Raw genomic sequence first — 21,510 nt, 5'->3', positions numbered from 1 at the left:
ACACACACACACACACTTTGAATGATAAATATAAAGTGATTTGGGGTGGAGAGCTTCAAGATGCCTAGATGCTCTGCCAAGAAAGCATTGATTGGGTTGTTTTACATTTTCATAAAGCATTATAAGCCCTGGCCAGGTAGCTCAGTTCATTCATGTCCGTTGTCCCTATTAACATCACCCTTTCACTCTCAAAAATGTCTGACTGTATAATAAATTATGTGGTGGCTACTCTTTGTAGAAGAAAAAAAAAGAAAGTCAGATAATTCCTTTAATACAGTGGCAGGTGTAACAGGCTTCATAAACACATCGTGACAATTTAGAAGTGCTCAGAATAAATGCAACTGCTGTTTTCAGAAACTGAATCAATAAATAGTATGAGTCTTTTATTCATATGCTTTAAGCAAGGAGCAGATTAAACACATTCCCTTTCATATGATCACAGAACTTCAGAATTATAAGGGGACCTGAGAAGTTAGCAATTATTGTTCTTCCAATGCAAACATGCGTTTTATGACATCAGAGATAGTTGGTCACACGTCTCCCATTGGTTGTCTCAATAGAGCAGTAACATCTCCGAATCTTCAAATAGGCACTGTTCAATCTTACTGAACAAAGAAATCTTGTGCTAAAAGTTAGGAAGACAGTAAAATTAACTGAAGATAAGTTCTTGTTGCTTGAATTAGTTTCCTGTTGCTCTGCAACACAAGCTTGCGATATATTCTAACGTAACTTTTGCTCATTTAACAAAAGTAATAAACGTAAGTCCAAGAAAATATGGCTTAACACTACTAGCAAAAAACAAGATAGAGACCCCCCCCATCCCCAAAAAAGAGACTCTGAGTTTTTAAAAGCATGTTTTATGTGACTGCACATAAATGTGTGTAAAAGGGCAATGACAGTTTTTACCACAAAGATTACAGTAAGAAAAAGGACTTTATGACAATATTTCACAAATTCACAAGGATCACTTTAATATACAAAGCAATGCTACCATTCTGAACACAAAGCAGCTATGTACATAGTGTTAATAAAATGCTTTATAATTCAGTACATTTTATTTCTTTACAGATAAAGCACAAAAAGATTTAAGTAAAAAAATTAAAACAGGGATGTTTCTAGAATGTAGGAAATTGTATTAGAAATGTATTTTCCTCATTATAGTTCTTTAGTATTCAACTCCAATAGCAAGATCAGAGTTGAAAATCAATACCCTGTTTTGTGCTGATAATTTTTGGGGGAGGTATTTGTTACCCCAGTCCTCAAAGGAAAACCAAAAAAAAGCAAACACTCTCTAGAAACTTCCCTGATTATTGTTTCTAAAAATTTTCAAGTGATACATCCAGGTTAGGATAATTCCTTTTTTGGGTGGGGATGATAACCAACATGTGGACAAATCAGTTAGGGACAACTTTACATTGGAAAACTGCTAACTAGCACTCTTCTTTGCCACCCCTAATCTATACTCACAGAAAAATGTTGACAAATTATTTCCCACTTTTAATATAAATAATTTTATTACACACACAAATTGGAGTGGCACCTGGATAAAAATACGCCTATAAAGTATTTACCAATTCAATTTTAAAAACGTAAGAAAATAAAACCTCCCAAACACAATGCTAGATCATTTCACTTGGCCAGCTAACGTTAAGATCGTATCTGCAGGGATTTTCTCCCGTCCTTACCAATTTTTCAACTACCTCAGATTTACTTTCACATCTCTGAAATGCTTTTCAGACAGAAGCTTGGAAATGCTATACTTCTGTAGGCAAGCATTAAATAATGCCTGTATAAAGTCGTTAACATTTGAATTTCCTACTGCTTGACCCTTTGCAGACATTTTCTGAAGACTGTTCCTTTTTCTTTTCCTTGCTGGTGAGAATCAAAAATGTATCGTTATACCAAGCTAGGACCTGCACCCACAGTACCAGAATGCAGACAGGTCAATATTTTCTCTGTGCTAAACAACTCTGCCTGTTTTATAATATCAATTTTGCTTCACAGGCTTTGTTCTATCCCCCACCCCCCTTTTATTTTTTTAAAAAATAAATTTCAAGCTAAAACACCTGAAATATAATCCCTCCATTCAAACGTTATCTGGTCCCTCTTGAAGTCTGCCCCTGAGGACACAGACAAAGGCTTAAGCTACATTCACTAATCAGTAAGAACTTACCGTGAGCCTGAGACAGATGGAACTGCAGCACCCTGTTTGATTTATTTTAAATTCTTCCATACTGACTCAGCTTCAGGATATGTTCAACCCCACAGGGATTAGTGCCTCTCTTAGCCAATGATTCTAGAAAGTCAAGGAAACCAGTTCCTAGTACATACAGTGACTGTGCAGTCAACTTAAAAAAGTCAACACATCAACATTAAAAGTATTCAAAATGTATGAAGTCACTTCAAGTAAGCCACTCACAAAATTCTGGTTGTGCTTTATACAACGGAGTGAGCAAATTTTATCCCACAGCTCTTCATCTAAAGCAGTGGTTCTCAACCTTCCTAATGCCTCGACCCTTTAATACAGTTCCTCATGTTGTGGTGACCCCCAATTTCATTGTTACAAATTGAACATAATTAAAGCATAGTGATTAATCACAAAAACAATATGTAATTATATGTGTTTTCCGATGGTCTTAGGCGACCCCTGTGAACGGGTCGTTCGACCCCCAAAGGGGTCTCAACCCACAGGTTGAGAACCGCTGATCTAAAGGCTTACTAAACACACTTCTTTCTCCCTCCTCATCAGAAATCAGTCAAATTTAGGCAGCATCTCTTTGATGTTAACCAGGCCAATTTTAAGAGAAATAAATTTACTCAAATGATTACATGTGGTCTCCACTATGACAATAATTGCCTTGAAAATTCTTTTACCATTCTGGACAAATCCATGGATATCTTGGCATCCTATAAATAGTATTAATGTTGGGGTGAGGATAAGACACTCATTTAAAATTGGAAATATTTATTCACTTGAGTTGCTTTTCTTTCTATCTTTATCCAAGATGAAACCGAATAAGGGGTCAGGCCTCATCTTCTAATTAATGGGGCTAGACAAATCTAATTTACTGGTATTTTTCTTTTACAACTATAAGGCTAGACTGTAGGTGCTACAATATTTTAATCAATGAAAAATTTTCATTTAAAAAAAGTCCCATTATTTGAAGAAAGGAGAAACACATAAAAAGTCAGTTGACAATTAATTGATGAGGGAATTTCTCAAGTTGATAATACCCAAACTGGGTAATTTTTAAAAGTGCAAGTTACACCAAACATTTACAAAGAATATAATGTAAATATAATCCAAACAAATATACAACTTTTGTATTAAGTCAATGGGAAATAATATACCAACAGTCTTCAGGGCTACAAAGGCAATAAAATAAAGCCTCTTAAAAATAACTAAAAATGTATATAGTCACTGTTTCTAAAACACACTTTAATGAAAAAAATCTTTAAGATATAAGCTTTATTTAATCCTGCAAAATGAAGCAGCCTTTTTTATCTTCAAAATAAAGAGACGAATTTATGCTGACTGTAGCTGATCACAGAATTTAAAACATAATAAAAATGAAAAGAAGTCTAGATTGAAGACACTTCAAGTAAGTAAAAGCATCCTGGTTTAAACAAACTTGTTTCTTCCCAAGCCTTTGTATGATTCCACATGTCACCCAAATGGTCAAAATGATACTAGGGATTAGGCCTGAGAGCCAGAGATAAACTTCAGCCAGATGACTTCTGATTGGACAGCCTGCCTGGCTGACATTGTGCTTTCAGATACTAGCACTGCTGCTGACCTTCCATCAAAACACATATCCTGACAAAATCCCTGCTCAAATGAAAAGACCAAAATTCCTCCCCCAGGATGATTTCTGAAATAGGACCGGTACCTTCTAGAAGCTATCTTTAAATGTTCTTACCACTGTTATAGCTGCCAGAGACAAAGATAAAAACCAAATACTCTGGGGTGGAGGGAGTTTTCAAGTGACTAGTAACATGTTTAAAAGTATCAAGCCAAAGAAAACGAACAATAATTAAAAAAAACAACACTTGGAAGAAAATTAGAAGACAAAAATCAATCATGAGTGCTGGAGTAATGCAGTCCAAGAAACTACCAAAAGGTATGCAATAGAACACGCAAAAATGTAAAATTTCATCTAACTTCAATATACTATAATACTCGGCATTCCTGACTTAAGAGCTCTCAGAGCTTCAGATTATATACTGTATGTATATATATATATATATATATGTACACATATATCATACAAATGCCATTCCCCCCCAAGAATATCTAAAGAACACAGCACCCATGACAGTATTATGGTTGCCAATATGGTACTTGAGTTTGAAAAAGAATGAACTTAAAATTACATCTGATATCAATTTTTTAATGTGAACACATTGGATCTAGCCCTTTCTAAACCACTTTTTAGTTAAACACTATCAAAGCTTGAAAACTAATAAGAGTAATATCAAAAATAAACCCATCCACTTCATCTCTATTCATCTGTCCTATAGATAAAAGTGCCACATGGCCCTATGTTTGCAAAGTGATACCAAACTATTTTCTAGGCAAATCAGTAGCATATGTACAAATTCCTATGATAACATTTTCATTCCCTTTTGGCCAATATGAAGAGAAAAAAAAACAATTATTACTGGTAACATGGCCATTTATGTTCTTGGCTACAATATTTTTTTTTCATTATGTCATTTTCTTAATAAAAATTCTCAAAGTTGCATGCATAAAAACTAACCTTTTCCCCAATTCTTGTTTTTTAAAAAAAAAGGTCTGCACAAAAGATGCTTAATTTCTATAAACTGAAATCTTCAAGTCTCTCCAAGGGTCTAAAACAGATTTAGCAACAGAATACATTTGTTATCTCACCATTTAAGTAACTAACTTCAAACCAGTGCAATCATCCTCAAGGTATAAAGGACCCGGTCTTTATAACTTAAAAATCCAACCAGTTAATATGGAAGTGATTGCCTTGATTCATCAGGGACTAAGAGGACCACCAAATTTCTAATTAAATAGAAAGCCCTAACTTTTGAAAAACGTGTAACTTTCCTTTATAACTTGCTAAATACTAGGCAATTTTCATTTATAAAGCTTATGACATTCAAAATGTTCACTTTGACTAATTACAAAAGAATTCTAGTTGGTGAACAAATTTGTGATTTTGCTTGGTTTCTGTTAAACCAGTTTTGAAAAATGACATCTCTATACTGGTATACAAATAATTTTTATACTATAACATTCCCCAATAGCTCAGCAGGATAAACATCAATCTTTACAGTTGTTTGAAAGCCTTGTTGAGCATCTGGTATATTGTCCAAATATACTACATCACTCAATTCTTAGAATGATGCTCCTTCATAAACTCTGTTCATCCTTGAAAAAAGACAGTGGTTTGTTACAAACAGAAATATACCTTTTACAAATATTAATTAAAAGTTTTACTTAAAAAAAAACTGACCCAATAATTAACACCCATCTGCATATTTTAACACATTAACAAAGTAAACTTTAAAAAATAACCCATAACTAAACATAAAATATTAATTTTCTTGACTCTTCTAAAAGAAATAACCTTCTCAAATGAGAAATGATATCTAACATTATGTCAGTCTCCAATTTTTAAAATCCACCTTAGTTTTATTTTTCTTTTATTAGTCTTATTTTTCTATTAAAGAATAATTTTTAGATTTATCAGGCTTAGTGATAAAAAGAATAATTAACAAAAAGTATTGGAAACAATGTATGGTACATATAAGCACAGACTGTTCTAGTCAAGAGTTAAAAAAGGTATCTCCTTTATAGAATGACAAAGGCTATACTAGTATAGCATACTGAAAACTGAAAGCATAATTATCCTTTTTAGAAGAAAACAAATACTTAGCAAGAACGATAATCTAAATGTTGTAGAGTACAGCAGTCATTCAAACATGTCTGAAGAAAATTACCTCCCTTGTCACATCTAATAGTGTACTTTTCAGAGCCATATTCTTACAACTTCATTAAAAAAATTCAGTAGAGATATTCCGTTAAAGTATGTTAATACGGGAAAGATTTAAAATAAGTATTTTCCTACAACACATTTTATAAACAAACATATCACTTTGCTTTACTTAACATTTTGAAGGCTTTCCTATTGGTGGTATAATGTAAGTGCAAATGGGAACAGTTTAATTAGAAATTGTTTTTAAGTAAATGAGTGACAATATAAATATTTTTGAAGGCGATGACAAAAACATTTATTTAAAAACCTTGCTATATAACTCAGAGGGCTGGTTTGAGTAGAGCATCTTTTTACTAAGAATTTAGTACTAACCAAAACAAAATTTGTACTTACATTTATTTAAATTTAATTTAAAATTAAAATACCATGCCTTTTCATTCAGTTGGTTACTTCTTTTAATGTATTCAAAAATGCTGAACACATACAGAACTAAATTAAGAAGCAACAACTGCCCTATGGAAGAGCTGTAGTTAATACAGAATGTTTTTAAGAATCAAGGACGTTTTCAGTATTGAAGAAATTGTACATAGAAAGCACTCCAAATTCATTCTTACTTTCTTCAACACCATTCTTTAGAGGGTATTTCTTTTAATGATTTTACATAATTCACCATGAAAATGTGGAAACGTCAATTTGGCAATCACTTCTTCATTGCACCTTACTTACTTTATGCATGTGGCCCACACATTACTTCAGCTCAAGAGGCTGGGGTAATTCTGTCCCTAAGGCAATCAAGGCGCTCAGCACAAACCTTGAAATCATTAAAAAAATTTTGTTTTCCTCATTTCCCCCATCAATTTACAAGTCAATCAATTATTACTTCTTAAGGAGGATGGGGGATGAACTGCAGAAGTCTCTTCATGATTCCTGGTGCTGAAAACTTCTTGAAGGGAGAAGTGGAGGCAGGAGTTGGAACATTCACAGTTTAATGCAAAAGCACAAATGAATGAAATTCTGTAGTTGCTTTCAGGCAGTTTTGCGCATAGAAAAAAAGAAATGTTTAGAAAATAAAATGTTTATTTTGTCTTTCTGGTTGTGGCCAAGCCAGTTCTTTGTCCAATGTAACAGGTGAGATTTAAATCCCAAATTAATCTGATTTGTGGCAGTAAAGGTCCTTAAGTGCTTTTAGCTCCTCAATCAGTGTCTTGTTTTGGTTTTCAAGCACTGCCACTCTGTTTTCTAAACACTTCACATATTCTTTCTTCTTCCTACGACACTCTCGTGCTGCTTCCCTATAAGCAAAAAAGAAAATATTATGTAACATTTCTATATCACTTACTTTGGGTTGGAATACATTTCTTTTTAGAGAGTTAGCTCACATCATTTTAAATTTAGCATTTGAAAGAAATACAGAATGAATTGGAAATTGCCTTATACAAACATTTAATTTTAATATACCACAGAAGTTTGATTCAAAAAACCCCAAATGTAAAAACTCCACAACCAAAAGGGCTTAACAATCACTTAAAAATTACATTTTTAAAATGTTTATTAAAATGTTCTGCATTATACCTATAAAACTTGAAATTCTATCAATATCAGTAACTAAGAAATGATTAAGGCAAATTTTAGTGTGAAAAATCATCCTTTAAATCAGGGGTGGGGAACCTTTTTCTGGCAAGGGCCATTTAGATATTTATAACATCATTCGCAGGCCATACAGAATTATCAACTTACAAATCAGCCTGCTCTATTTGGTCAAACATTTAATTAACTCACCCCTAATGCCTTGGCAGGGCCAGACCAAATGATTTCATGGGCCTTATATGGCCCGCAGGCTGGATATTCCCCATCCCTGCTTTGAAGAGAAAGATCTCACAAACTCACTATTTCAAGGCATTTTAAAAAATCTAACACAAGTCTCTTCAACAAATGATGTTAAGAAAACACACAAAAGAAGATAGTTGGACCCTTATCTTACACCATATACAAAATTTAAATAAAAATGGATTAAAGAGCTAAACACCAAGACATAAAACTATAAAACTTCTAGAAGAAAACAGTGGAAAAGCTTTAAGTCAACTGGTTTAGGCAGTGATTTCTTGGCTATGTCACCAAAAGCACAGGCAACAAAGTAAAAGTAAATATGAAAGCAAATATGAAAATGTGACTACATCAAACTTAAAAACTTCTGCACAGAACACAATGAACTGAGTAAAAGAGCTACCTATAGAATTAGGGGAATGTTTGCAAGTCATATATTTGATAAGGAGTTAATATTCAGAAAATACAAAGGACACCCACAACTCAACAACAAAATAACCCGATTAAAAAATGGGCAAAGGACTTGAATAAACATTTATCCAAAGATAAACAAATGGCCAGCAAAAGCATATAAAAAATGCTCAATATCAATCTAATCATCAGAGAAATGCAAATCAAAACGACGATGAGGAATACCCTTCACAGCCATTAGGACTACTATAAAAAACAAAAAACCCAAAAGCAAATAACAAGATTTGATGGGGATGTGAAGAAATTTGAAAACTTGTGTACTGTTGGTAAGAAGGTAAAATAATGCAGCCAGTATAGAAAACACTATGGCAAATCCTCAAAAAATTAAAAATAGAATTATCATATGGCTCAGCAATCCCACTTTGGGGAATATGTCCAAAAGAATTTAGAGAATACTGAAGAGATATTTGCACACCCATGTTCCTAACAGCATTATTCACCATAGCCAAGAGATAGAAGGAGCCAAACCGGTTTGGCTCAGTGGATGGAGCATTGGCCTGCGGACTGAAAGGTCCCAGGTTCGATTCCGGTCAAGGGCATGTACCTTGGTTGCGGGCACATCCCTAGTAGGAGGTGTGCAGGAGGCAGCTGGTCGATGTTTCTCTCTCATCGATGTTTCTAACTCTCTATCCCTCTCCCTTCCTCTCTGTGAAAGAATCAATAAAATATATTTAAAAAAAAAAAAAGAGATAGAAGGAAAGCAACCCAAATATCGATTCACAGATGAACACATTTTTAAAATGTGTATATATAAACAACGGAATATTATTCAGCTTTAGAAATGAAGGAAATCCTGTCACACACTACAACATGATGAATCCTGAGGACATTATGCTAAGTAAAATAAGCAGTCACAGACAAATACTTTATGACTGCACTTCTATGAAGTATCTAAAGTAGTCAAACTCATAAAAACAGAAAGGAGAATGGGGACTGCCAAGGACTAGAGAAGGAGGGCGAAATGAGGGAAGTTGTTTATTATGAAGTATAAGTTTTGCAAGATGAAAAAGTTCTGGAAGTCTGTTGCACAATAATGTGCATATACTTAACACTATTGAGCCTGTATACTTAAAAATGGTTAAGATGGCAAATTTTATATTTTCTTACCACAATTAAAAATAAATTTTTTAAAAAATCTAACAGATTAAAAGTAATAAATATTTTTTAGCAAGCTATTAAGTCACTAGCCTGTGAATATGTTATCTGACATGGTAAAGGGGAATTATGGTTGCACAGAATTAAGGTTGTTAATCAGCTGATCTTAAAATAGGAAAATTATCCTGGATTATTATCTGACTGGAGCCAATGTAATCAGAAGAGTCTCTAAAAGTGGGAGAGGCAGAAGATCCTATATAATAACAAGGTAATATGCAAATTGACCACCACTCCAACACACAAGATGGCCACCCCCATGTGGACACAAGATGGCAGCAGGGGAGGGCAGATGGGAGGGACCAGGCCTGCAAGTGGGGGGCAGTTGTGGGCAATCAGGCCAGCAGGGGAGAGGTAGTTGGGGAACCAGGCCTGCAAGGGAGGACAGCTGGGGGGGGACCAGGCCTTCGGGGGAGGGCAATTGGGAGGGACCAGGCCTGCAGGGGAGGACAGCTGGGGGTGACCAGCCTGCAGGGGAGCAGTTAGGAGCAATTGGGCCGGCAGGGGAGCAGTTAGAGGTCGATCAGGCTGGCAGGGGAGTGGTTAGGGGGTGATCAGGCAGGCAGGCAGAAGCGTTTAGGGGCAATCAGTCAGGCAGGCAGGTGAGTGGTTGGGAGCCAGCAGTCCTGGATTGTGAGAGGGATGTCTGACTACCCGTTTAGGCCTGATCCCTCTGGGTTTGGGCCTAAACGGGCAGTCGGACATCCCTCGAGAGGTCCCAGATTGGAGAGGGTGCAGGCTGGGTTGAGGGACAACCTTCCCCCCCACCCCGCCTGCACAAATTTCGTGCACCGGGCCTCTAGTATGACTATAAAAGGAAGACACAGCAAGATGCTACACTGATGACTTTGAAGACAGAGAAGGAGCCATGAGCCAAGGAATGTTAGGTAGCCACTAGAAGCTGGAAGGGCAAGGAGACACTCTCTCCTGGAATCTCCAGAAAGGAACAAAGTCCTGTATGCTGGATAATGGAGTATATATTGTGTTCATAGAATGAAAGAATCATTATTGTTAAGATGCTCCTCAATTTGACCTATACACTCAACATAATCCTAATAAAAATCTCAGCAAACTTTCTCATAGACATCAACAAACTGATTCTAAAATTTATATGAAAATGCAAAGGAACTAGAATGGCTAAAACAATTCTATAAGAAAGGATATATGTACCCCTATGTTCATAACAGCACAATTGACCATAGCTAAGATTTGGAAACAGCCTAAGTGCCCATCAGCAGATGAGTGGATTAAAAAACTATGGTACATCTACACAATGGAATACTATGCTGCGGTAAAAAAGAAGTTCTTACCATTTGCAACAGCATGGATGGAACTGGAGAGCATTATGCTAAGTGAAATAAGCCAGTCAGATAAAGATAAATATCACATGATCTCACTCATTTACAGAATATAATGAACACATAAACTGATGAACAAAAACAGATCCAGAGACAGAGAATCATCAATCAGAATGTCAAACCTCAGAGGGAAGGTAGGGGAGGGTAAGGGTAAGGGGGAGAGATCAACCAAAGGACTTGTATGCATGCATATAGGCCTAACCAATGGACACAGACAACAGGGGGGTGAGGGCATGAGTGGGGGGTGGTAATGGGGGGATAAGGACACATATGTAATACCTTAATCAATAAAGAAATTAAAAGTAAAAAAAAAATTCTATAAAAGAACCAAGTTGGAGGACTCACATTATCAAATTCAAAACTTACTAATAGTAATCCAGACAGCATGATATTAATGAAAGGGGAGACACAAACCAATGAAAAAAGCTAGATAGTCCAGAAATAGACTCACACAAATACAGTCAGTTAATTTTTGGCAAAAGTGCAGTGACAATAGAGAAAGGATAGTCTGTAACAAATGGTGCTGGATAAATGGGTGTCCACATACAGAAAATGAAACTTGATACACCTCACACCTCATACAAAAGTTAACTCAAAAGGGATCATAGGCCTAAATGTAAAACAATTTCACACTTGCCCTGACCAGTTTGGCTCAGTGGATAGAGCATTGGCCTACGGACTGAAAGGTCCCAGGTTCGATTCTAGTCAAGAGCATGTACCTTGGTTGTGGGCACATCCCCAGTGGGAGGTGTGCAGGAGGCAGCTGATCAATGTTTCTCTCTCATTGATGTTTCTAACTCTCTATCCCTTTCCCTTCCTCTCTGTAAAAAAATCAATAAAATATATTTTTTAAAAAAACAAAACAATTTCACACTTGATATAGAGCAATTGGATCTCATACATTGTTGGTGGGAATGCAAAATGGTACAGCTATTCTGGAAAACAGTTCGGCTGTTTTCTTATGAAGTTAAATATATACTTACTATTCCACTCAGCCAGACCACTCCTAGATATGTACTCAAGTGAGTTGAAAGTTCATATAAAACGTGTATGTAAGTATTTATAGTAACTTCATTCATAATCCTCAAAGCTGGAAACAACTAATATGAACTTCAGGGTAAACCACAGTACATACATACAATGAAATATCAGAGAAAAAACCAATTATTGATTCATGCAACACAGTTCATGGATCTTAAATGTATTTTGCTAAGTGAAAAAAGCCAGATCCAAAAGGCTACATACTATGTGATTCCATTTATGTTAGATTCTGGAATATGCAACCCTGGGTGGGCTGTGGGTTCCTGTTTTATAACAGAAAACTGAGGTTTAAAAGGTTAATACATTCTTCCAAAATCACAGTAAAAGGGATAGATACAGGACTTGAATCCAGATCTTTGATGTTCAATCTCTGTGTTTCTTTCAATTTATTCACAGTGTTGATGATTCTTGGGGTGAAGAGCAGAGGCATATTTTCACCAATTTATAACTTCTTATATCCTTATATACCTCATTTTCATTTTATTAATATTAAAGTCCTAAGGTACATATAAGCAAATAAAAGTATTTTGTTTTTTAATGACAAAGTCATTTACAGCTATGAATTTACTTTATGATAGGTAGCATTTTTATTGTTGATGACTAATTCTATTTTAAGATTTTGTCAATTACAAGGTATTCTTAGACAATCTATTCTCAAAGAATATTTCAGTATTAAACTATTACTATTTTGAGTAAAGGTAATAGTCATTAAGACATAGATTAGCCATCATACATTTACTATATTACAAATGAATTTAACATTTAATTTTAATAACATACATGAAACTCTTGATCTTGAAATATACTGCTCATGAAAATAAACAAATTTTTAAAAAAATATATTTTTATTCATTTTAGAGAGGAAGGGAGGGGAAAGGAGAGCTAGAAACATCAATGATGAGAGAGAATCATTGATCAGTTGCCTCCTGCACACCCCCTATTGGGGGTCGAGCCATAACCCAAGCATGTGCCCTTGACCGGAATTGAACCCGGGACGCTTCAGGCAAACCACTGAGGCAAACCAGCTAGGGCAAAAACAAACAATTTTTAAATAAACTAGCCAGTTGGTTAAAGCATAATGAATATATAGCAAATTGTGCACTACACCTTTCATGGGGAAACTGCATGAAAGAAAACTATTTTATGATCAAAGATTAATCCATAATACTGTTAGCCATTTTGTAAGTGCAGTTTATTAAATAAAGAAGTTTTAGCAAGATCCATCAATTCCACCAGAAAAAAATTCAGCACAAATATCCTATTGTCAGCAGATATAAAAGACACACATCTAGAAGAATGTGAAGACATAGCGGACTTACAACAATCTCAGTAAAATACAACATATGTACCTGTTTTTCATTAGACGAACCTCTCTCTTTCGTGCAGCTTCTTCAGCAGGCTGTGTAGGAAGCGCTGGAGAGGATGCCATAACAACTCCAGGGGCGATGGTGCTAGTGGGTGCTGTGCGAATCTGGTATGTTTGTACATCTCCGGAGGCCGCTGGAAAGAAAACCGGTGAATATGATGTAAGACACTGAAGCACTGTGGCCTGGTAAAACTAGGTATGCAATCATCAATCTAAACATACATTTTGGATTAAAAGGGGGGAAAAAAGGAACAGATGATTCTGACTAAAATGGTTAAAGAATCAGCATTACTGAGAATTACTGAGAAATAATTCCCAAATTAATGTATTTATTAGTATAGACCCTGGGGGAAAGAGGTCTTAACCTACGTCTGCTGGGTTTTTAATTTATATTTCATTGGAATGCAGTTCTATTCTGTTGTTAACATGCTTACCAACCTTAAGTCTAAAAGGTAAGCAGGGCACAGCTTGGTTCATCTTCCTAGATAAAGTCCTCAATGTCTTCCTTTGATATTGGTAAATTCATATTAAAAAATTTCAAGTAGACTCTTGCCACGACATAAAAACGACCATGATTTTTCATCAAATAGCAAAATAGAAGAAAAAATAAAGCATTATGGTCAACTATTATAAATTTCTAATTGACACAAAACTAAGTATGAAAAAGTATACCAAATGATGACAATTATATCATCTGTAAACATTGTTTAATGTATTAGTTATTCTTCTAACTAAATGATCTATTACTTGTGAAAAGAAATACAATCACTACTGGTCAAACTGCTTCTAAAAACAGCTTAATAATATGCCCTCCTAAGAATAAGGAACCTAACATTATCTGAGAGAATTTGAAGATCTTTATAAAATTATAAATATTTGTTAATATCAATTAAAATGTGTAGTTTGAGTGGAAAAGATTTATATACTAAACATGTTACCATCTTCAAACTGACGTTCAGAATTCAAATTCACTGACATCCTGCTTTACAATTTTTGAGTACCTGCATGTAAAGTGAAAAGGTGTTTTACTCCCATTAACAAGCAAAGTATTATCTTCTTCAAATATTATTTTTTAGTAACAGAATATATTCTGTAAATACATTAGGGCCCTTTAAGTAAATTATGACTCTCTCTAGTTGATGTTTTAGAATTATTCAAAAATTGTCTTCCATGATGAGGGGATGGGGCACAACTGTCATTACCTAACAGAGGCAAAACATATTATTAATAAAAACATTTTTAGAAACATTTTTTATTTCCTCAATATGCAAATTTCCAATCTGGTATAAACCATATATTAAAATATTCAAATAGTTTAAAAGAAAAATGATCAACTCTTATCCATAAAGATTCCTGAAACAAATTGGAAAAAAACAAAACAAAATTAAATTAAACAGAAAAAAAGCTATTTCTATAATTCATCAAGGATTTAACTACTACTTTTCTACATAGACCAGCGGAGTTACATACTGGTATAAGCTTTTTCAGAATACAGTGCTTTTCATTAGAAATATAAAAAGGATGATCTTAGAAATGAGAATGTAAATTTCTTTTGAATAAAACAGCAGAGAAACAAAAATTTGAATCTCCAGTTTCTTATCAGTACAACTCTCTCATTTGACACATGAAAAAAAGTGAGGCCCAGAGAAGCTGAGTCTTATTCAAGGTCACATAGCAAATCTATGCAGAATCTAAGCTAGAATCTAGCTTTCCTAACTCACAATTTCATTGTCTTTCCATTTAACCTAATACCCCGTTTCTCCTATCCCCAAATTCTAGAGGTGTCAGAAATAGAAGTTGTATTTTTAAAACTGAAAATAGTTGTTTTTATGCCATGACATTGTGGTCTAATTAGAATAATGGAAGAGTTAGTGGAAAATTTATTTATAATGAAGAAAAATTTACATTTCAACAGTATTTTACAGTATCATACTTACTTTTTCTGAGTTTTAAAATTTCAACCTTTCAAAGAATGCACCATACCTGTGAAATCTGAATTCACTTACCTTGAACAACAACTTGGTTGCTGGGCACTAAGATCTGCTGTCCATCAGTGGTCTGTGCATACTGCAGAATAGTAGTACCCGGCTGAGTGGCGGCTGCATTGGTCATGGTTAATGTTTGCAGGCCCTGTACCCCATCGGTACCATTGTTAGCCAGTTGTATTGCTCCTCCCTGGGTAATGGCAACTAAAATCCAATGAATTTTATTGTTACAAGTTTAATTAATACCATATAGGACTTTTACAACACACTAAATTCAAAGTTGAATAACTTGTGAGACATAAACTCGAAAAAATTATAACAGCAAATAACACTGGCAAGAAGGATTTGGTACACTGAAGTACTTTTCTGCTTAGGAAACCAACCATCAATTTCTATAATATAAATGCACTCTCTGAACCACATTATAATTTATAATAACGTTTGTTAATTTTTTAAAAAGTAGTTAAATGAGAAAATATTAAATTCCTTTTGAAGTTACTTGGTTTAGAGGAGGTACCATTTTGTGATCCATACTTCCTTTATTCTAGCACTAACTACCTAATATTCTAACTGTGTAGTATTTACTGTCTCACTAAATTTCTTGAGGGTAGGAAATATGGTTTCTTTTCTACTTTCATATTTTTAGTACAATAATGGGCATGTAATAGGCACCCAGTAAATGGTTGTCTTAATGTGTAATTAATAAAGTAGTTCAGTAGTACATTCTTTTTTCTAACTTGCTAGCAATGCACAACCATAACAAAATTCCACTCAATGAAACAACATAATGTCCCATGGAACTTAATGATCACAGAGTCTCTCATGGATTTTAAAATCAGAGCTTAAGATCATCATCTAGAGAAAAAAAAAACTTGACTGCTATTTCTAAGTTACTTACCCCAACATTCTCATATAGAATTTTTTTTTATTATTTACTAATTAACCACACATCATTCATCTGTTACAAAGTAATCACCTTTGGCTCATGCTACTAGATATTTCACTTTATAAAAAAAAACTTGAGGCCTGATGCACGAAATTCGTGCAAGGGGCTCGACCCCTGCTGCCATGGCCACGGCCATCTCTGCCTCAGCGGCTTCGTCCGGTCTAAGTAGCATATTACACTTTTATTATTATAGATGAATTCACCTTTATAATAGAGTGCACAGATAAAGTTAATAAAAAGAAATAGATCATTATCTTATTTGGAAGAAGCAATCCTTTAGATGCCAGCATTGAGATAGATAGTTGGATCCTTTCCTAGACACTCTCCTTGTTTGAGTTCAAGTTTTCCAAAAAGTGACTAAAAGTTACAATATTACATATAAAATTGCATAACAAATTTTTAACTAAATAAGTCAACATGTCTGACTTAAGCACGTTACTTTTTGTGTGTTAGAAACGAATTAACTTGGGATTAACTGTCAGCTAGCTCTAGTAACTAATATACTGAGTCACCTGAATATGGAAATTGATTATTTACTGTTCAATCAAGAAATAATTATAATTAATGGCTTTCATCTAGTTTACAAATGATACCTGTAGAAATTAAGATACTGGCAAATACAGTCCATTCACTTTAGCTAATCCTATAAGTTTTACTTATTTTTGACAATGATAAAAAAAAGGGATATGTAAGAACTATTCTGAGATTAATACTGTAAGATAACTTGAAAGAATCAGAAGGTTAAGAGAATCAAACCACAATTTTTCATGTAGAGTTAATAAGCAGATTCTATTGTATTTAACACATACAGCTTTCATGGCTACCTACCAATGAACTCAAGGTGGGAGAAAGAAGTAGAAAACTAGACATCAGGAGATCTGGGGTCTAGTCCAACTTCCATCACTAAACTGTTACTTGAATCTGTTATCTCTTCTGTAAAAATAAAAATATCTGGTTCTAGCCACTAAGGTACAATTGTTGTAAAAATCAAATGAGATAATGTATATGAAAGTACTCTGAAAACTGAAGTCTTGATTCTACCAAACATGGTTTTTTTCAATATTTATTATATAATAATTATTTCTTGATTATTCCAAAAGGATTTTAGATAGCTATCAATAAAACTAAGTTCATTAAAACAAGAAGAAAAAGATAGAATTTAAGACTGATGTGTCTCTAGGTGTATGTAATAACCTTAGCAGAAAATCTAGATAGAAAGAATGTAATTAAACATAAACTTAGCTGAGATTCTCAGTAGCCAAAATAAACAGGAAAACATTATGGGTTATAGTTTTGCTCAATGAAACAAAAAATTCAAGTTCAAAATGATAGACACATGTTTTCTAACTAAAAATAGAATCTTTCAAACAAGACTTTATAAACAGAGACAGTGAATCAAGTATGAATAAAATTAGTAACCGTATTAATAAAAACCATAACCAATTTATGGAAGGAACAAAAATTGGTGCAGCCACTGAAAAGGGCAACTGGGAAGGATATGCTTTGATTCAATAAGTCTACTCTTTGGATGCTACTTTACCGAGACATTACTACATATATAAGAATGTTCATGTAGCATTATTCGAAACAATAGAGATGTTCTGTATGTTCATCAGTATGATGTGTGGGAGACTGTTTAACTAAATGTTCTACTTATACAATAAAAAATGATATAGCTGTTAAAGACATAATACACAAACCCTATGTATATATTGTCTATATAAATAATGTAGGTCTCACTTGTATAAAAATACATGATAACATGTGTCTGTATAAATAGAAGGAAAAAGAATGAAAGAATATATACCAAATTCTTACTACTGGGAAGGGATGAAAAAGAATTTTACTTTTTATTAATACTACTAGAGGCCTGGTGCACGAAATTCGTGTGTGTGTGTGTGGGGGGGAGTGTGTGTCCCCTCAGCCCAGCCTGCACCCTCTCCAATCCGGGACCCCTTGGGGTATGTCTGACTGCAGGATCAGGCCTAAACTGGCAGTCGGACATCCCTCTCACAATCCTGGACCGCTGGCTTCTAATCACCTTGCCTGCCTGGTCGCCCCTAACTATCCCCCACTGCCGGCCTGGTCGCTCCTCCCCCCCCCCTCCACCAGCCTGGTCACCCCTAACTGCCCTCCCCCCGCTGGCCTGGTCATCCCCAACTGCCCCCGCTTGCCAACCTGGTTGCCCCACGCAGCCTGCTCCCTGCCGGCCTGGTCATAGGCAGCCATCTTGTGAAGGCGTGAAGGTTAATTTGCATATTATCTCTTTATTATATAGGATGAACCTATACCACTTGAATTTTCACAACCATGAATTTGTTATACAGTGGGGCCTTGACTTACGAGTGTCCCGACTAACGAGTTTTTTGAGATACCAGCTGTCTCTCGGCCGATTTTTTGCATTGAGTTGATAGAGTAATTTGAGTTAACAAGCTCCTTAATGAGCTCCTTAACAAGCTCGGTCTCGGAACGAATTAAACTCGTAAGTCAAGGCCCCACTGTATAAGAAATATATAAATGTTGTGTATGTATAAGGAGGCATTATATTGGTTCTTAATGACAATCAAGAACATAACGTTAAATCAGTTCCATCAAGGCCATGTGTATACACTCAGAATAAGAGAGAAAGATAATGATTAAGATTTAAAAATCTCAAATTATTAACCTTTTAAAACTAGTACTCTCCTCAGTTGCTGGAGGAGAGCAGTTTGCCAAATCAAACACGGACTTTTCTGAACTTTGCTTTCCTATTTGAGATTCTGATCTGCGTCTTTCCTAAAGAGCATGCTTCCTAGTTCAAGTCGGACACTCCACTAGTGCATCACTGTCACTAACAGGAGCATGCTATCTCCCCCAGGCGTGCTCAAGCAGGAGGAAAATAAAGGTCATGTATCTATGTCTTAGAATGCACATCTTCAATAACACAAATTATCTGGTTATAAGGTTAAAAAATACACATGTACATATACTTAGTACCTGTTGATCTCTGCCAACAAAGAACTTAAGGAGGAAAAAGATAACTGAACTCTATTAAATTTACAGAGTGGACAAGAAGCTTAGTAAAAAATGCCTTCCTTCTACTTACTATGAAAAGTTTCAGCTTTGAGAGAGCTAAAAAGTCTGCTACTTGCAAATTTGTTGTTAATCCAGCTGAAATGCAAACCAAGTTTGAGTTATAACTGGAAAACTATTAACTTGGGAGTCAAACTTTTATACATATTCCTGACACAGGCTTCCCCAGGGCATTAGAAAACTAATGAAGGAAAGGAGTTTCAAGGTGTACACTTACTTTATAATTAAGGAAGGGATGGGAGAAAACAATGGGCAGTACTGAAGTTAATGAACAAATCAAAAGGAAACTATCATGAATATGAGGCACTTTGGGAGACAAAAAGGTATTAGGAAAAGAGAACAAAAAGTACCACTCACACAAATGCCTTTGATCAAACAAAAGCAGAACTCAAAAGTACTTTATAACAGATTTAGGTGAAAGATAGGTATTATAACGGAAATGGAAACTTTGAATTTTGCAAAAGACATCTTTGCTTTCTATAAGCCAAAAAGGATGTAATTCAGCAGTCCTAATGCTTTCATTATTATAATTCACAACACTACCTTTCATATTAAAAGGAATAATAGCCCCGCTGCGGTGGCTCAGTGGTTGAGCGCCAACCTATGAACCAGGAGGTCACAGTTTGGTTCGATTCCATTCAGGGAACAAGCCTAGGTTGTGGGCTTGATCCCCTGTAGGGGAAATGCAGGAGGCAGTTGATCAGTGAATCTCTCTCATCATTGATGTTTCTATCTCTCCCTCTTTCTTTCTCTCTGAAATCAATAAAAATATATTTTTTTAAAAAATTAAAAACCTGAAGTAGTGGTTCAAAAAACTTCTAAGACTCTCCATGCATCGGCATAAAACATAGGGCCATCTAAAGGGCTTACATACTTGAGCAATCCAAATTAAAACCCTGAAGAAAAGAAAATACTGCCGTTACAGAACTTTGCATATTGAACAGTGAAGGAAATATAATAATGACAGCAAGACTGAGAAAAGAGTTGGCATTTTTATAATTCCTTAAAGGAGAACGCAGACATTAGTTTTTCGTCTCACTTTCCAAAACAGAAATATCTGTTACTCACTATACTGTCCACTGCTAGTTTGGTAAATCGGCGTTGGCACCGTTACAGTGGTGATGGCGGGTGCTGAAGTCTCCTCTTCAGACTTCTCTTCTTCAATTCTTGGCACTCCTGGTGCATCAGAAGATAAGTCATTCAAAATTTTCCTAGAAAAAGAAGAATTATATTAATTAAAATAAAAGTGACATTTATTAGCTAAAAACAATAATAGGAAAAGATCAGAAAACTGGGAAGAAGCTGCTAGTACATAGGACTAAAGTTTAAAATATAAAAATTTATAAGAATAAACTGAAAAAGGATCAGGGATTTATATGTCAAAATGAAACCATACCAGGACCAGATAAATACAGATGAATTTTTCTTTTATATATATATATATATATATATATATATATATATATATATATATATATATATTTATTTCAGAGAGGAAGGGAGAGATAGAAACATCAATGATGAGAGAGAATCATGATGAGAGAGAATCATGGATCGGCTGCCTCCTGCACGCCCTACACTGGGGATTGAGCCCGCAACCTGGGCATGTGCCCTTAACTGTAATGGACCATTCAGTCTGCAGGCCGACGCTCTATTCACTGAACCAAACCAGCTAGGGCCAGATGAATTTTTCTTAAACCTGAATGTAAACACTGTGATTAAAAAATCCAGTTGCAAGTAAAGAAGAGATTAATAAAAATAATTAATGAAATTAATTAAAAAATCATTTTGTGTGGCAAAGAATATAAAAAATTAAGTCAAGAGATATCATCAATACTAGGAGAAAATGTTTACATATATTACATACAAAAGGGCCAATAGCCCTGATATATAAAGAACTCTTAAACATTGATGGGGGGGAAAAAAGATCAAAGCTGTGAGAAATGCCGAAACCGGTTTGGCTCAGTGGATAGAGCGTCAGCCTGCGGACTGAAAGGTCCCGGGTTCGATTCTGGTCAAGGGCATGTACATTGGTTGCGGGCACATCCCCAGTAGGAGATGTGCAGGAGGCAGCTGGTCAATGTTTCTCTCTCATCGATGTTTCTAACTCTCTATCCCTCTCCCTTCCTCTCTGTAAAAAATCAATAAAAAAAAAAAAAAAAGCTGTGAGAAAACAGACACTCATACACTAATGTTGGGAGTATAAAATCAGAATAACTATTATGGAAGGAATTCGGTAACATCTAACAAAACTATGTTTACATAGCATTCTCCTAGGAATTTACCCTTGAGATATACTTCCAACAGCATGAAAATATTAAGGGTATTC

General features: G+C 35.0%; 2 protein-coding genes across 9 annotated transcripts in view; one reads left to right on the top strand and one right to left on the bottom strand.

Moving 5' to 3' along the window:
- METTL21A (methyltransferase 21A, HSPA lysine) overlaps positions 1-21,510 on the top strand; it is a 38,714-nt gene that overhangs the window by 9,069 nt on the left and 8,135 nt on the right. The window contains exons 4-5 of one of the 3 annotated variants that reach the window (XR_011472387.1): positions 9,532-9,624; positions 13,199-13,374. Coding sequence is in view for 1 of the 3 variants with exons in the window: in XM_070421979.1 (XP_070278080.1) it covers positions 9,532-9,588 (57 nt within the window). In the remaining 2 variants the exon portion in view is untranslated. Of the gene's footprint in view, positions 1-9,531; positions 9,625-13,198; positions 17,929-21,510 lie in introns of those variants that run through there. The other 2 variants (XM_070421979.1, XR_011472388.1) reach the window with 2 other exon arrangements.
- Positions 271-21,510, bottom strand: part of CREB1 (cAMP responsive element binding protein 1) — a 58,553-nt gene continuing 37,313 nt past the window's right edge. For 4 of the 6 annotated variants that reach the window (XM_070421973.1, XM_070421971.1, XM_070421975.1 and 1 more), the window contains 4 exons: positions 20,250-20,392; positions 15,185-15,367; positions 13,162-13,312; positions 6,595-7,258 (listed from right to left, as the gene is read on the bottom strand). In XM_070421973.1, the coding sequence (XP_070278074.1) occupies positions 7,114-7,258; positions 13,162-13,312; positions 15,185-15,367; positions 20,250-20,392 (622 nt within the window). In that variant the 3' untranslated portion in view covers positions 6,595-7,113. Of the gene's footprint in view, positions 5,399-6,594; positions 7,259-13,161; positions 13,313-14,116; positions 14,180-15,184; positions 15,368-20,249; positions 20,393-21,510 lie in introns of those variants that run through there. The other 2 variants (XR_011472386.1, XM_070421976.1) reach the window with 2 other exon arrangements.

Source organism: Myotis yumanensis, unplaced genomic scaffold, assembly GCF_028538775.1.
Source record: "Myotis yumanensis isolate MYYU_CA2020_CCGP unplaced genomic scaffold, mMyoYum1.0.hap1 SCAF_8, whole genome shotgun sequence".
NCBI lineage: Eukaryota > Metazoa > Chordata > Mammalia > Chiroptera > Vespertilionidae > Myotis > Myotis yumanensis.
This window is presented reverse-complemented; position numbering and strand designations above follow the sequence as displayed.